The sequence below is a fragment of the Chanodichthys erythropterus genome, chromosome 23, assembly GCF_024489055.1.
Source record: "Chanodichthys erythropterus isolate Z2021 chromosome 23, ASM2448905v1, whole genome shotgun sequence".
NCBI lineage: Eukaryota > Metazoa > Chordata > Actinopteri > Cypriniformes > Xenocyprididae > Chanodichthys > Chanodichthys erythropterus.
Window position 1 is genome coordinate 23,414,583 of NC_090243.1, and position 18,323 is coordinate 23,432,905.

Sequence of the window (18,323 nt, forward strand, 5' to 3'; positions counted from 1 at the left end):
CACGCATGATTTATCCTGCATGAGTCCAGTTTACAGAGAAAACACACAAAGGATTATTTTGACACGTCCGCACGGCTCGACGGCCACATCAGTGACAAATGAGAGGAAGTTGTGTGTGGAAGTGTGATCTGATATGGTTTATCAGAGAACGTCACATGAACAATGATTTGAAGAGTAATCTATATTGGTAAATTATTAAAAGATCAGACATGGCTAAACTGAGAATATTTAAACAGTTGTTGTTTCTTAGAAATCGCTAGACTAAACAAAAGCTTGTTTGGGTTAGAAAACCTGCTTGTAAAACTCATAATTCAAAGTTGAAGGAAACTGATAAAATTTGGACAATACTCCATAGACCCTGGTTCAAGAAATGTTGATATGATAAAGCAAACAAAGGCAGGCCAGCTTCAGTGCACATGCATCTGATTACAGACGGAGCCGACTTCCTGTTACAGTCGCTTGCTCCACATACCTTTCTTTATTAAACACTTCTTTAATATTCATGAAGTTCCAATATTTTACAGTGTCAGCATTTTCTACGGGAGCCCAGCTGAAGCTTTTCTTTTAGATCGTCGCAGGACCTAAAAACCTGGACCTTACCACTTCAAAAACCTGTGTGGCGATGCTAGGGTTTTGTGGAAGGTTGCCAGGGTGTTGTTATGCAGTTTATAGACTGTTATAGATGGTTGCCAGGGTGTTGCTATGCAGTTCCTAAGGTGTCTGGAGTGTTTTAGCATGTAGTTGTGCAGTTTCTAGAGTGTTGTAGATGGTTGCCAAGGTGTTGCTATGCAGTTGTTAAGGTGTCTGGAGTGTTTTTAGAGAGTGTTGCTATGCAATTTCTAGAGTGTTGTAGGTGGTTGCCAGGGTGTTGCTATGCAGTTGTTAAGGTGTCTGGAGTGTTTTAGCATGTAGTTGTGCAGTTTCTAGAGTGTTGTAGATGGTTGCCAAGGTGTTGCTATGCAGTTGTTAAGGTGTCTGGAGTGTTTTTAGAGAGTGTTGCTATGCAATTTCTAGAGTGTTGTAGGTGGTTGCCAGGGTGTTGCTATGCAGTTGTTAAGGTGTCTGGAGTGTTTTAGCATGTTGTTGTGCATTTGGCTAGAATACTGTAGATGGTTGCCAGGGCATTGCTTTGCAGTTGCTAAGGTGTTCAGAGTGTTTTTAGAGTGTTGTTATGCAGTTTCTAGAGTGTTGTAGATGGTTGTTGTAAGGGTGTTGCCATGCAGTTGCTAAGGTGTCGCGAGTGTTTTAGCATGTTGTTGTGCAATGGCTAGAGTGTTGTAGATGGTTGCCAGGGCGTTGGAAAGGTGTTCTGAGAGTTTTTAGAGTGTTGTTATGCAGTTTCTAGTGTCGTAGATGGTTGCCATGGTGTTGCTATGCAGTTGCTAAGGTGTCTGGAGTGTTTTAGCATGTAGTTATGCAGTTGTTAGACTGAAGCATGACTTCCCCTGTTGGACATTAAGAGTTTGCATTATTTAGGATTCATGTTATCTAATTGCAGACATCACAACAGCTGCAGAAGGCATTATTATGTAACTGGCTCTGGGCTCTTCATCATAACACATATGGTTTGTGCTAGACTTCCAGACACTGCTTCTCCTCTACAGTCAGGTAAATTACAGACGTCTGTCACTAACATCATACAGATTCAGACTAACATGCATGTTTTAACCACATCCAGCTGTTGTGAGACTCTCAGTGTTCAGACCATCTTCTCCACAGCGTTTTGATGATCTGTCAAAAGCCTCCTGCGCTCTGCCAAGTAGGTTAAAATTATAAATCACTAAAGCTCTAATTGTGAGATTTGACGTTCCATAAAATCTAGCCAAGCATATGACAGTCTGCCAGGTTATCACACATTAGCATGTGAACGCGTGTGTAGCCTGTGGGTATTTCTTCAGCTATGGGTCATGTGATCTTAATATATAAACAATAACGAAGTTAAACATTGACAAAAGCACAATACAGGGAGTGCAGAATTATTAGGCAAGTTGATTTTCTGATCATATTTTTTTTCCAAGCACATTTTACCAATTCCAATCCACATCAATCTTAATAACTACTATTAATATTGTTTTTAATCATTTATAAGTGATATATAATTGTTCATGAAGGCTGGAAATGAAAAATGCCCTATATTCAGGTGTGCAGAATTATTAGGCAGGTTTTCTTTTACAGATAAAATGAGCCAAAAAAGAGATTTAACTCAGACTGAAAAGTCAAAAATTATTAAATACTCATGAGAAGGACGCAATACTAATGTAATACTAGAAATGGCAAAGTTAAAGCATGACCATTGGACAGTGAAATGCTCATTGGGTCAGCGGGGTCATACAAAAACAGCTGGAGAAGAAAAGACACATTAACTGCAAAAGAATTAAGAATTAAGGTGAAGAATTAAGTGTGAAACCATCAGGAACCCTTTAGTCTCCAGCGCCACCATTTCCCAGTACTGAAACCTACCTGGAGTCTTCAGAAGTGTGAGGTGTCAGGATCTCAGAGACTTAGGTTAGGTGAAGAATCCTAAAAAGCGACCCGCTCTTAATAAGAATCACAAGCTGAAGTGTTATAAAATACATGAAGACTGGGTTTTTATAGGCCTTATAGACAGACAGCTTGAGAGTGACTCCTGAAGGACCAGCACCACATCCTCTTGTACCACTGTTTGAAGAATTTATCTTCCAGAATCTGGCAGTAAGTTTTGGAAGATCATTTAGTCCATTTCTGCAAGATGGACATTTCAGGATAAGAGATGGACTAAAAGTGAACTCCCACACCTTACTGCCAGATTCTGGAAGATAAATTCTTCAAACAGTGGTACAAGAGGATGTGGTGCTGGTCCTTCAGGAGTCACTCTCAAGCTGTCTGTCTATAAGGCCTATAAAAACCCAGTCTTCATGTATTTTATAACACTTCAGCTTGTGATTCTTATTAAGAGCAGGTCGCTTTTTAGGATTCTTCACCTAACCTAAGTCTCTGAGATCCTGACACCTCACACTTCTGAAGACTCCAGGTAGGTTTCAGTACTGGGAAATGGTGGCGCTGGAGACTAAAGGGTTCCTGATGGTTTCACACTTAATTCTTCACCTTAATTCTTAATTATTTAGCAGTTAACGTGTCTTTTCTTCTCCAGCTGTTTTTGTATGACCCCGCTGACCCAATGAGCATTTCACTGTCCAATGGTCATGCTTTAACTTTGCCATTTCTAGTATTACATTAGTATTGCGTCCTTCTCATGAGTATTTAATAATTTTTGACTTTTATGTCTGAGTTAAATCTCTTTTTTGGCTCATTTTATCTGTAAAAGAAAACCTGCCTAAATATAGGGCATTCTTCATTTCCAGCCTTCATGAACAATTATATATCACTTATAAATGATTAAAAACAATATTAATAGTAGTTATTAAGATTGATGTGGATTGGAATTGGTAAAATGTGCTTGGAAAAAAAATATGATCAGAAAATCAACTTGCCTAATAATTCTGCACTCCCTGTAGGTCCTCGTTAAAGATATTAAATGGCCTTAAAACAGACTTTTTACAATCTTACCAAATTATCAAATTTGTCTACGATCAATGTCCAACAGTTGCATCATAAGAGAATTATGCCCGAGTCTGCTGACGCCATCTTTATTTGAGTCGCGCTGTCTGATCAGCTTCCAGCAGCGTCAGTCACCTGCCTCCCAGACTCCCACAGTTTCAACAGGAGGCGCCCATTATTACAGCCCGAGGACTGCCGGCAGCCAAAGCAGATACCGGCCGCTTACCAAGAGACGAATAATGTGCATGTAAACAAACATGATTACAAAGATGAAAAAGAAAAGAGGGACTTGTACAAAAGATGCCACCCACAATGCCCTAATGACTAAATCAGTCATACAAGTCAAATTTAGGCTGGTGCCACAGTCTGATGCGAGTCTGTATGTGTCTAGGGGTATAACTGATTCATCTGCTTGAGAGATGATTTCGGCTTTGAACTTCAACATTATATAATATTTAACATCACATAGTTCTGTTTCCAACAGCTTAAAGTAAACAAAAAAGAAAAAAAAGTGAAAGAACCTTTGTGTAAAAGAAGTGCACTTAATTCTATTAAGTGTGAAGTACTTCAAATCATAGAAGTATATTTTTTAAAAAACTGCACTTGCAGATAATATAATATTAATTGAATAAAAGGCTCCTTAAGTGCACTTAAAGAGAGACACTTAGGAGCTGTTTTGGCATTTTAGTTGATAAAGTGCATCATTAAAGTTCATATTTCAACAAAAACTGTAGTTGGATGACAATACCAATATATTGTTTTTCTGCTTTTATGAAAAATATTATCCGATTTCTTTCATCATTCTGTCATATAATATGTGAGGGGGAACAGATGGACCCGTTTCATCAGTTTCAGTTACATTACTTTGTTATTCAGTATTCTTAATATTCAGTTTTTCAGTTCTGATGGATCATCATCTGTCTGACCCACGTCCAGACCGGCGTTCAAACCCTCCAAAGAAAACATCACACACTCTGCAAAGCGAACAATAGGGTTTCTGTTGCCAACTTTCACACAGTTCCCGTCTCTAATCCGAAGAAAACAATATCTCTTACCTTTCGAAACCCAACTGCCGTATTGATCTCTCCCATGATGAACCTGCGGAAACAACACAAGAAGGGGTTCAGAGCAGCTCTCCGTCCGTAACAATCCCATGCTGGGGTTTGCTGTGATGGTGGCTGAAGCTCAAGGCTGGTAATCAAAAGATTGCTGGTTTGAACCTCAAAAGTAGTGAACCATGAACCATTAAGTGTTGACTGGATTGGGAAAAGTCTCTAAACGACAGGCTGTTGGAAGGGAAGGCTTGGTGATGTCAGAAAAGCCATTTCAAAATCATTTATAAATTATGAAGACATTTTTTCCCCATTGGAATAATATGCAGAGATAATTATTCAGCCCGATCTCATTAGTATTCACGGGGCTTCACACTGTTCGTATGTTCAAGTGTCCACGTCATCAGACTCAGGATATGACAGATGTTGTACCTGGAGCGCACATGATCCACACCTCACTAACATCTGCACAGACCCAAACCAGATGCTGTTCACCACACACAGCGCAGACGCACCACACACACACACACACTCTCTGCTCTTTCACACGCTGCGATGCCTTTGGCACATCTGGATGTGTTCATGTTTTTTGTCAGCAGATAAAGTGCAAACAAAACATCATCGTGTAACACTGTGTCTCTCCAGATGCTTCACTTCAGTCAGAAGGACGTCTGTTTACAGGGACACTTCCAGGTATTCTCCAGCGGGAATTCTGATTGCATCCCTGCCAAGCCAAACACACCAGCGTTCACTCCATCCTCCAAGATTGGAGTAATAGGTTGTTTGCACATGACGTCACAGCAGCAGCGCGAATGAGTCTGGAGGGCAGGAAGTGATGTTTCTATACAGGAATCCTATCAAAAACTCAAAATTCGCATGTTTTCCGTCGTTTATGGTTGCTCAAATCGATGAAATCGAGAACCCAGGCGGTGTTTATATCATTTACATAACTTATACCGTTTTTTATAACTTATTTCGTTTTTTAATTTCGCCTTTTATAGCGTTTTGCGTCTGCTGAACGTAAATGAATATGGATACTTGCTTACCTTTTTGACTTGGTTAAATATTCACCTTCATGCTATCGTTTGCAGGGAGGAGAAGATTGTATCCTATTTCATTATAATTTGGTATTTTCACTTCAGTTTTGTGGTATTCTGTTCGCGCTGTTGATCTGGTTACCATGAGAACAGTGTCACGCGCTGCTGCTTCGATCAGCCATCGATCGTATTGTAGAAAATGTCCAAATAAAATAATTGTGTTCAACAAGCTGAGAGAAGTCGATCCATTTATTTGTTGGAAGCGTGTAAATGTAACTAAATGTTGTTTTTGTAAATATTCACTTTCCCATATGACCACGGAGGAGAATCGGAGGGTCACATTCAGACACAGACACGCTGTATTTTTGTATTTATTTCAACCAATGACAACCAAAACCAAACCCATAGAAGCTCGTGAACAGTTTTGAAGTGGCTGTGTGCAAGTTACAACATAATGTTAATTATTACACACAAACCAAATACAAAACTCAGCAAAGTATGTGATTATTCTGAGTGAAAGGCAGTGGGTTTATTTAGTGACATTATTACATTTGCTAGTCGTCTTCCCTCACCGAAAAATGTATTATCGTCCTTTTTTTTTAACGATATCGTGAGTTCCTATTACAATTCTCGATTCAGCATAAATGACCTACAATGGCGACATTTTTCACAATCATGACAGAAAAACTAATACTGCTCTAACTTCACTAGTAGAAAGGCAGCGCGATATAAACAAACCCAGACTGGAACTGAACGCGGCGTGACGGCAGCTTCACATCCTCTATATCTGCCTCCTCGATGGCAGGAAAGTCTTTTAATTCAGCGGAAAAGTCGCTCCTCTTCATAGCATAAGGATCGCGTCCAACAATTAAGAACAACTTAAGAACAATTACTAAAGGACACCAGATGTTTGGGCTTTTCTTATAGAGACGTTCACAAATATGTCTAGAGTCGGAGATCAAAGCTCAGAAAGTTAACATGTCACGCTATATGTGGAAATCTTCTATATCTAGTCATGATGTGAGCGATCAGTGATCGCGGTTCGAGGAGTATGGAAGAACGCGTCAACATTTAAGCGTCTGTGAGTTTACAGAGTTCAGACCGAGCGTGTTGTCTCAGGTGATCTCGAGGCCTCGTGTGTCGTGACGCTCAGGAAACCTTCTAAACACATGATTTCAGAATATTTCTCTGCGGGAAGACTAAAACACATTCAGATGGAGATCACGCTCGACTCTTTAAACAAACGGCTCGAATTCATTTCAGACCGTCTGTGGAAGTGATCAAGCCAGCAGGGAAATAAAACCGCTTATCATGTCAGAACGAAGGTGTGGGCTTCTCTGCTCACAGATTTGGATTTCACGAGTTCACATATACATATGATTAGATAGAGATAGTAATGCGTATTTGGCGTGCTGTCCAGGGGGAGGGCTCCGAGCTCGGAATTTTGGCCCGAACCCAGAGTACTCCCCCCGGATGTGGTTATGAGAGATGGAATTTAGAAGTGAGGAGATGGGGTGGTGGAGGGATGCTGATAAACTGTCAAACGAACGGAGGTAAGTGTGCCGTATATATACCTCCATTGGTTGATTAGCTGAATGCTTTCCACCTGTGATAATTAGTCTAATAATCTGCACCTGCTCCTCCCGAATTTTGTTAATAAAACATCATATATTAGATCTGGATGTTTTCAGATATGGTGGTCATTTTCATTCTGAATTATTTTCACAATATCACCAGAGGCAAAGTCAAATTAAAAACAAACCCTCCCAGAAATACAGCGCTTTCTTATCGTTGAAACTTGTTCATACATTTTTTTACTGGTAAAAAAAAAAAAAAAAAAAAAAAAAAAAATAATATATATATATATATATATATATATATATATATATATATATATATATATATATATATATTTTTTTTTTTAAGTTTACTAAATAAACATTACTATATATTTTAATTCATTATTATTATTTATTAGTTTTTTATTTTATTCATTTATTTATTGTTCCTGTTTATTTTATTTGTAATTGTATTTATTTATTTATTTATTATGTTATTATTTTATTTTATAGTGAATTTAATTTAATTTTACGTTGTTATTTTATTTTATTTTATTTATTATGCTATTTTATTTTATTATTTTATTTTATTATTTAATTTAATATTATGTTATTTATTTTATTTTATTTTACTGTTATTTTATTTTATTATTTTACTATTTAATTTAATTTACTGTTATTTTATTTGATTTATTATGCAATTTTATAATTATTTTTTATTATGCTATTTTATTATTTAGTTAATTTAACATAATTTATGCTATTATTTTAATTTATTTATTATGCCTTTTTATCATTTAATTTAATTTATGCTATCATTTTATTTTATTTATTATGCTATTTTATTAATTATTTAATTTATTTTATGTAGTTATTGTATTTTATTTTAATTTATTTATTATGCTTTTTTATTTTATTTTATTATTTAACTTAATTTAATGTTGTTATTTTATTTTTATGCCATTTTATCATTTATTTAATTTAATTTATGCTATTATTTAATTTAATTTATTATGCTATTTTATTATTTAGTTTATTTAATTTAATTTATGCTATTATTGTTTTATTTATTATGCCATTTTATCATTTAGTTTAATTTAATTTATGCTATTATTTTATTTTATTTATTATGCTATTTTATTATTTATTTAATTTAATTTATGCTGTTATTTTATTTGATTATGCCATTTTATCATTTATTTTAAGCTATCATTTTATTTTATTTCTTATGCTATTTTATTATTTATTTATTTTATATTATGTATTTTATTTTATTTATAGTGCTTTTTTATTATTTTATTTTATTAAATTTTATGTTTTTATTTAATTTAATTTCATTTATTATGCTATTCTTTTATTTTATTTTGTTTCCCATGAAAGTGAAAAGGAAGCTTACAAGCATAAAAATAACACAAATAATTGTGAGACAAAGCTTAACATAAGAAATAGAATTTTGTGTAAAATAAATTTACATTGTGAAAAATAAAGTCACAATTATCAGAATTATACATACAACTGTGAAAAATAAAGTTGACTCTCAAAAAATAAAACAATATATATATTAATTGCATATATTTTTATTAATTAAATAAAAAAAATCCCTGAATAGATTCCATGCAGTTAATGCCCCTTGAACAAATTCATCTTTCTGTCGTCGTCAGTGACCTTGAGGAAACAGAGGTTTACGTCTCGTCTTTGTTAGAAGGTGCACATAAAAAATGTAGGACAAAGTGGAGTATTTTTAGAGAGCTGCAGATACGCGTCCTGAGGAAGCCGATCTTTATCTGCAACTACAATATTAGGACAAACAGACGGGAGCGCGAGCAGGCGTTTGTTCTCTCTGCTGGCAGCGTTCAGTGTGGCGACAGATGAAACGCTGGCTCTGCTCAGGCCTCATATCACTCATACCAACAATAGCTTATTAATTCTCTCAACAAACGCAGCGGGAGCTGGAAATAAAGGCATAATCGCTGGGATTGTGTAACCGCATTAAAGTCAATAATGCAAATGAGAGGAATGCTATTGTTAACTGATCAGAAAAACAGCGCTATTGTTTGAGTGCCGAGCGAAACATTTGACAAATCAGCATCTGTTGCATTGATCAACGCTTCCATCCTTCAGCAGAAACACTTCTCGTGTCTCTGTCCGTCTCATGGACTCGACTGCGACGCCTTTTACTGGCTCCGATTCATGAGGAGAGAGATGTCATTTTTGGCACAGGCCAGGTTTACCGCATCGCACAGAAACGCAGTGTGAACATGCCAGAATGAGACGTCACAAAACTGATAAACACAGGAACTTTCATTCTGCTGGGACGAGACAAGTTTATTTGTGTTTCCATTCACTTCAAAATATATGAATATCTCTGTATTATTCAACTATTAAATAATTACGTTCTATACGATATGAGATTTTTAAGCCATAAAAGGGAAAAGCTTATGATAAAATAATAATTTATGTGAAATAAAATCACATGGTGAGATATAAAGTCACAACTGTGACAATAATATAAAGTTACAGATATGAGAAATAAATATGTTGTTATGAAAAATAAAGTTGCCATCAAAATAAATATAATTACCTTTTGATTTTGTTTGGCAGAAAAAACCTCAATATGAAGGAGTGCAATAATAACTCAAAAATAAAACTGATTTATATCAACTGCATCATTAAATAACAACTATTTAAATTATTTTAATATTATTATATTATATTATAGTATATTAATTATATTATATTATATTATAGCATAAAAACACCACTTTTAAAACAAAATGTTTTACAAAAAGCAATTTGTCAGGTTTCAAATGAATGATTATGTGAACTGATATATTGCTAAAGAAGAATACAAAAAGTATTTGGCATTTTCTGCTTGTCAAATGTTAGAATGATCTAAAATCATTTGATTGAAAATAATTGCAAAAATGGCCCAGACAGTTTTTGCAGCACTGACAAAAGTGGTACATTGTGTGATTTAAAAGACCCCAGAGAAACATGCATCAGATGCATTATATATATGAACTGTTTGCATCTAATGTGCTCAATATTAAACACCTGGTGTTTTCAGATTCGCAGTTCAGCTGCCATTTCCTTTCTGCTGGCGGGAAGAGATCGAGTCTTAACCCCCTTCTTCTGTTCTAGAATCAGTTCTTCCGCATTGAAGAGCACAGGAAATGAGGGCTAGTGGAGGAAGAGCTGATCTCAGGTCAGGCGTTATAAACAATGCTTATTTTAAGGGTATAGTTCACACTGACTGCATCACAGCGGACCTCAGCGCATGGCCTTGACTGACCGATATAAAAACAAAGGAAAAGGAGTTGAATGCTGACGGATCAGATAAACGCACGTGTGCTTCTCGTTTGTACGTTTATCAGTTCATCAGTCATATGTCATCGTCTCCGCACAATATACACGACTGAGTTACAGTCGGTGTAAGAGAAGTGCTTTAATTCACAAATATACTGTCCAGAGAATTATTCTGTGGAACACATTTCTGAACAAACTCTATTCCGTTTTTATTTTTTCCTCATATAATATTAGTTTATATTCTTGGGAACCAAATCAGTCTGATTTGTGAATCATTCTTTTGAGCTGTGACTCTTTTCAGTGAGTCATTTGATTCATTTCACAAATCAAGTTAAACTGATTCAGACATCTGGTCCTCAGGTTAGAGCTGTTAACCTGAGGACCAGATGTCTGAATCAGTTTAACTTGATTTGTGAAATGAATCAAATGATATATAAGTAAATAACAAGTTAAAGCACCTTTATGATATATATTGTCCTTTCTGTCTCAGGTTACCTCTAACAATAGGAGTATCAAACAAACAAGCATCATAAAGACATGAAGAAATAATACTGAATATTAAATAGCGAAGAGCTTGTAAGAAATAGAGAACGAAGGATCAAATAATTCACCTTCACTGGGGAAAATATGGCTTTCTGCAATACATGCAACAAATATGGTTCTGTTTATTTATAATAATGCCGATAATGCAAATGCATAACAAAATGTCATGCAAAGATTCAAAAGAATCACTTGAACGAACGTTTCACTATAGCTGGATCTCATTAGGGTTGTTCAGAAACACTTACTGTAGCATACATTGAAAAAAACGGTAACAAAATGAGATATATCTATAAAACAAAGTGTGAATGAAGTTCAGAACAAATATGTTTATTAATACTTTGCTGCATCACAAACACTGCAGGGAATCAACATGAACAGTGATCGTTCGAATCAGGTTCGTTGGCAGCGTTTTTCTTTAAATTTCTTCAACACTTAATCATTGCTCCATGCGTCTGATAAAAGTCCTTTAGTCATTTTATATCAAGTTATTGGGTAATGATATGTTTTCATGAGCGTACAACAAAAGAGCCTATGAGGGCTTATGTAAGGTTTGCGTAACACATGGCGTAAACGTGTGGTCGTGTTCAGAGAAGCTTGTCCTGGTAAAACAGGAACGCAGTCGCTCAAGATCTCAGAGGCTCTATCTCTGGTTTGGCTCAGAGTCCTTCATTCACCCGCTGTTGTTTTTGGCTCTCGTGAGCCATGAAGGTTGGTTTCCATTTAAATCTGCACACCCTGAAAGAACAAGCCACTGCATTCGTCTTTCCCTAAATCCTCTTCTTAGAAAAAAAAAAAAAAAAAACGTTTCTTGGTATATGTAGGTATGCTTTTTTTTTTTTTTTTTAATAAAGAAATGAATATGTTTATTTAGAAGAGGTGCATTAAATTGACCAAAAGTGATAGTAAAGGTGTTTACATTGTTGCAAAAATTCTATTTCAAATAAATGCTGTTCTTTTGAACTTTCTATTCATCAAAGAATACTGAAGAATAAAATGTATCACAGTTTCCACAAATCTTTGAAGCTGTTTTCAACATTGATAATAATCATAAATGTTTCTTGAGCATCAAATCATCATATCAGAATGATTTCTGAAGGATCATGTGACACTGAAGACTGGAGTAATGATGCTGAAAATTCAGGAATAAATTACACTTTACTATATATTCACATAGAAAACAGCTGATTTACATTAGAATAATATTTCACTGTATTTTTGATCAAATAATGCAGTGTTGGTCCCAGCTAACAGGGAACGTTCTCAGAATGTTGTGGCAAGGTTCTCTCAAAGTTATGAACAAACGTTCTTCAGTAACACTAATATAATATTCATTCAAAGTTATCTGGTCTTTAATAATGTTCTCTAAAAGTTAGCATAAAAAAACTTTATACATCAATTTTTTTTTTAAATGTTTTAGTTGGACGTTCATGTAACATTTTTTAAATGTTACTACTTGTTTTAGAACATTCAAAAGTAACGTTTCAGTAATGTTTGAAGAATGATCAAATAGAATGTTTCCTTAACGTTTGTGTAATCAAGTAAAAACATTTTTAAAACATTTTTAAAAATTGGACGTTTTGAACATTCCTTTTCAGAAATAACCGTTTCCTAACTTCATGGAAACGTTATCAAAACATTCTTAGAACATATTTTTGTTAGCTGGGCTGAGCGTAAAAGACTTACAAACCTCAAACCTTGTACAAAAGTGTCTGTCAGCAATAATAGTTGACAATAGTTTTTTGGGGAAAAAATTCAAATAAATTGAACAGATCCTCTTTACTTGAGAGGTGTAATTTCACCAAATGTAACTGTTTTCAAGCAGGTTTCTCCCCTTGTCTTCCATTAGTTGGACAAACAGATACTGCAGATACCCAGTCATTATAGACACAGCAAGTATTTGTGAGTAAAATGTTGGTCAAGACAGAAGAAAGAGCGGCAGATCTCATGTTTGGCCCTTCACTGTTCATAATAAGTTTATCTCCATCTTGAACACAGATGTTGTGGCTTTTACGCTTAGAGAAAGCTAGCGTTGTGAGCAGGTCTGGTCTGGGTTCTGCTGGAGCTGTAGTGTCAGGGTAACATGAATCATGATCCAGGCATGTATTTTGACCTCAGGTCACCTTTCAGCTTCACAACACACAAAATGGGCTTGAGCAAGGGTACGTCACTTCCTGTGCCAACTTGGTGATGTATAAAAACTAGACTTGAGACTTGAGCATGAATACACGATTTGACTGGTTTTGCATTTTCATGGTTTCAGTGGCTAATGAATTTTGTGAACACTTTATTGCTCAGTCTGTGATGTGTAAACACTGCCAAACATAATGGTGAGGGTCAAACGTTTTATCAAATAATATTTTCAGTAATAAAAACCTGTTCACAGCAAGACAAATGTGTCATACGAAAATTTGGTGCAATTTTTTTTTTTTTTTTTTTTTACAGAGAGGGTTTCTAGTTTCTTTTCAATTGTGTACAAATATCTGAACCGCAGTTTGAGAACAATAAATACAATGCAATAAATAAATACTGTTTGACATAAATCGAAGGTTTAAAGACTGAACCGGGGTTTGTGTACTGGGGTAACCGCTGTATTTCTGTTTGTTTTGCATAAGCGCCACCTACTGTCAGAGAGTGAATCTGCTGTATTTTTCACATTGGTCCGAACACACGACTCGCACATGAAAACCGCACATTTGTGTAGGTGTGAACAGGCCTTGAGGTGGCGCTTCATGGTTAGCAGTAACTTGAGTATGAGAGTTCAGCTCATTCAGTTAGTTTGAACTGTGCACTTCAGCCCATAAAACTGCTTTCCTGTACTTCCTGCCCTCACGCGTGTGTGTGTAATGATCTGTAGGGAAGAGTCAGATGGAGTCCGTACTCACAGTTGAAGTGCGGCTCAATGTTGTCTCCTGCTATCAGGCTGTTGATTGTGATTTGGAAGATGAGATGCAGCAGCAGGAACGTCATACTGGTGAGACACAGAGCTTTCAGCAAGCGCCCCGTGTGGCCTGTAGAAGAACAAGAGTAAAAACATTTACATCAGGAAACTTTCCCCGCAATTTGCAGACAAGCAACTTTAGTTGAGTTCTTATTGCTCATCAATTCTGGAGAGAGAAATAGCACAGGCACTGATGAAATATCTAGTGTGCATGTGTCGAACGGATGTGCTCATGTGCGCTATTATATTGAGTAAAACTAAGTCCGAAATCACTTACTTGCCTACTGGGTTAAAAACAACCCAAGTTGGCTGAAAATGGACAAACCCAGCAGTTGGGTTAAATGATTGCCCAACCTGTTGGGTAGTTTTAATAAAGTAGTTGAGCAAACATTTAACCCAATCCCTGGGTTTGTCCATTTTCAACCCAACACTGGTTGTTTTTATCCCAGCATGTTTAAGAGTGTTCTATATAGTAGGCTAAAATCACCATGTGAGAAAAGAAGTTTGTCCGAATTACCAGTACCCGGATGAGCTACTACTTCCGGAGAGATTCTGAAGTGTGCATACGATGGACGCTTTGCGGTTTCAGACACAACCTGTGTGTCAAAGGTGGCTAAAGTCGTAACATCAAATCCTGTTGAAATCTGTGGAAGTATCTGCAGGATTCTGTCGACAGGTCATAACGAGTGTCACAATCGATGACTTGTAATATGGTGTTAGTCCTGCAGTGACGCTGTGGGGAATTCAAGCATTCATCATGTCAAGGTGAAAGTTCACCGAGTTGAAGCTGTCGCTCTGGCGTAATCCACTGCTATTAGCGGAAGTTCAGCCTCGTATCACAGTCTCTCGCTCTTATTCATTTAGCACTGATGTTTTTGGCAGTGTTTGGGCTGTTCATCACTGAGGATCAGAGTGAGTTCAGAAATGCTGTGAGTAATGCACGTTATAGGGTCGGAAAGGTTGTTGACTTTTGTATCACACTACATAAACATGTTTTATGATAGAAGAGAAGGATTTGGGGTGGATGAATGTTGGTCCCACATCAAAGGAACAACAGCTTCCTGATACAGTGGGATGCTGGGAATGACACTGATAGCATCAAATTTAAGGATGTTAAAAAACACCCACAACCCATCCGGCCCAAATGAGGAAATGACGTCATATGCAAACCAATAAGTGCTTAATTTAATTGCCAATTCTGGACAGATGATATCACGAATTAAAGAGTTAAAAAAAGTCCAAGCATCTGTTAGAAAGTGGAATAAAATTTACAAAACCTTAAAGGATTAGTTCACTTCAGAATTAAAATTTAGGAAAAAAATCGAGGAATAAGAGTCTTATCTAGAGAAACCATCGGACATTTACTAAACAAATAAACATTATATACTTTTTAACCACTAATGCTCGTCTTGCACTGCTCTGTGATGCTCCACGCATGACGTCATCATGTTGGAAAGGTCACGCGTGACGTAGACTGAAGTACCGGTCCAGTGTTTACAAAGCAAATGTGCAAAGACCTTTCCAACAAGACCGAGTCAAACGGCCTTTACTTAAAAAGTAAAACAACAATGTCGGACAATTTTGAAAATGAGATGGAGTTTTTCGCCCTACCGCGGTACTTCCGCCTGCGTCACGCGTGACCTTTCCAACATGATCACATCATGCGTGGAGCATCACAGAGCAGAGCAAGATGAGCATTAGTGGTTAAAAAGTATATAATGTTTATTTTTTTTAGTAAATGTCCGATGGTTTCTCTAGATGAGACTCTTATTCCTCGTCTGGGATCATGTAGAGCTCTTTGAAGCTGCACTGAAACTGACATTTGGACCTTCAACCCGTTGAACCCCAGTGAAGTCCACTATATGGAGAAAAATCCTGGAATGATTTCCTTCATTTCTTTTCCACTGAAGAAAGAAAGACATGAACATCTTGGATGACATGGAGGAGAGTAAATTATCAGGAAATTTAATTCTGAAGTGAACTAATCCTCTAAGTGCATCATGGACGTAGTTCATTATTAAACGCTATCATGGGTCATGGAAATGGCTGAGGTAGAAAATGAGGTCTGAAACGTTACAGATAATAGAATATGAGTAATATTAGTGAGTCTAAAATCACAGTCAGTCTCTTTTGATTAAATGCAGAGCTTATTAATTCACAAGAGCACATTTACAGTCATATTCAAAACATCAGAGGTAACGAGAGAGGATCGTTTCATTCCCCGTGGATTTGAGTCAAATATTACGTATCAGTCCTCAGACGCGGGCGGTTTCCGCAGCACACCGTAACTCAATTTATGAAAACATTAGGAAGTAGAACCGGGGCTAAAAGCTTCCTCATCACACAATTAGCAAACTTGCAGAAAGGATTAGAAAAAAATAATATCCTAAAAAACTCCAGAATATAATATACACAGATAGGAACTGGTTAGCCTGTCAGTGAAGTTAAAATACATAAATTAAGAAAAACAGATGAAAAGAGGTTATTCAGAGGAACAAGACGTCTTTTAAAAACATTAAATCTCCCAAGTTTTAAATGCTACTGTATATTTAAAATGTACAGTCTTTTCCTTTCAGGGAAATTAACTAGAAATGACATCATATGCAAACTATTTTAATGAAATATTTAAAGGAAATCAATTCACCATTTCAAAGAAATGCAACGCTCGAGTTTCAGCTCGCCCAAATTAAGCAATACTTTTGAAAACATTAATTTCTGGAGCACTTGTGTCCGTCAATGTATTAACACCTACTGATAATCTGTTCTAAACCACCTGAGGATCGTTGCCAAGCAAGTCTGCCAAGACTTTACGATCTTCACAATGGTTTGCTGTTATGAAAATGTTTTACAGGTCTGCTCATGCCACACTGTTTGACTGTGTGTTCAGGCCATTAGTCTAATTAGAAGACAGAAACCAAACGGGCAAATCAGCTGCATGCAAACAAAAGCCCTGGTCATAGTCTGCGTTGAGATTTATTCCCGAGTCGGTGTATAGAGTGACGAAAAAGCACATAATTCAGCGGACGGATGACGAGCGAGGATCAGCGTTATGAGCTGCAGCAGGACTCAGATCAGCTCCAGCGCCGCAGAAAGGCGATACTGGCACAGGAAGCGCAAATACGGACCAGATGTGTTTGTTATTTAGCGGCGGAGGACTAAAGGCTGCTCTGTTGGCACGTCGCGTCTGCGTGCCGTTTGGCCACAGTTTCTCATTATTCTGTTCCCCGATGAGCCACTTCATCCATTCCAGCCGACTGAATGAGTCTCAGTGTTTGTGTGCGGAGCGGACTGGTGGAAATCTTTATTGTTCGGGAGAAAGAGTCCATCGCTCCTTTAATAGCTATTACTTGCACAGTACACATGAGTTTGGGGTCGGTAAGATTGTTATGATGTTTTTGAAAGAAGTCTCAGTGTCACATGATCCTTCAGAAATCATTCTAATATGATGATTTGATGCTCAAGAAACATTTATGATTATTATCAGTGTTGAAAACAGTTTTCAGGATTCTTTAATGAATAGAAAGTTTATAAAAACAGCATTTATTTGAACATTATAAATCACTTTTGATCAATTTAATGCATCTTTGCTGAATAAAGGTATTGATTTCTTTAAAGAACGAAAGGTGTGGCGCATCTTTGTTTGAGAAAAATATTTCACTAATCTAGTCCATCGTCTGGAAACACTATCACATCTCCAAAAGCGTTTAGAGACTTAAATGGAAAACAAAAAGTCTGAATTGACAGCAATGAGCAGGATATAAGCACGAGATATAAAATGTCTCTCCTCTCGTATAATTGACATCATTGATTTGAATCAATTCATTCTTACACTTCAATTACTTTAAGACAGAGAGCAGCTGCTCAAGCCCAGAGTCTTTCAGATGATATTTGCACAGTATATTCAAATGTTTTATGTCTTCTGCTCACCGATTGAGCTTGATCAAAAATACAGTAAAGAGTAATATTGTGGAATATTAATTTAAAATCATTCTAATATGCTTATTTGCTGCTGAAGAAACTATTATCGATGTTGAAAATTGATGAACAACATTTATTTAAAGCAGAAATCTTTTTAAAGTCACTTTTGATCAATTTAATGTATCCTTGCTGAATAAAAATATTAATTTCTTTCAAAAACAACAACAAGCAATACCATCGCTGTAATAAATCATGCTTTATTTTACACGCCGGGCCTTTTAAAAGCAGCATGTTTAGATGTTTATTGTTCTCAGATGTGTTGGTTAGTATTTATCTCAGCATCTGGTTTCTAAGTGTACATGTCAAGAAAGTGAATCATCAAGCTCTGATTCAGGTCTGAAACTCGAGCAAAACACTAGCCTGACCTTTCCTT

At 36.4% G+C, this 18,323-nt stretch overlaps 1 protein-coding gene across 7 annotated transcripts in view; it reads right to left on the reverse strand.

The window, feature by feature from the left end:
- LOC137013635 (piezo-type mechanosensitive ion channel component 2) overlaps nt 1–18,323 on the reverse strand; it is a 117,421-nt gene that overhangs the window by 76,382 nt on the left and 22,716 nt on the right. For all 7 annotated transcript variants that reach the window (XM_067377585.1, XM_067377579.1, XM_067377584.1 and 4 more), the window contains exons 3-4: nt 13,917–14,042; nt 4,593–4,635 (exon numbers count right to left, since the gene is read on the reverse strand). In XM_067377585.1, coding sequence (XP_067233686.1) covers nt 4,593–4,635; nt 13,917–14,042 — 169 coding nt within the window. The remainder of the gene's footprint in view (nt 1–4,592; nt 4,636–13,916; nt 14,043–18,323) is intronic.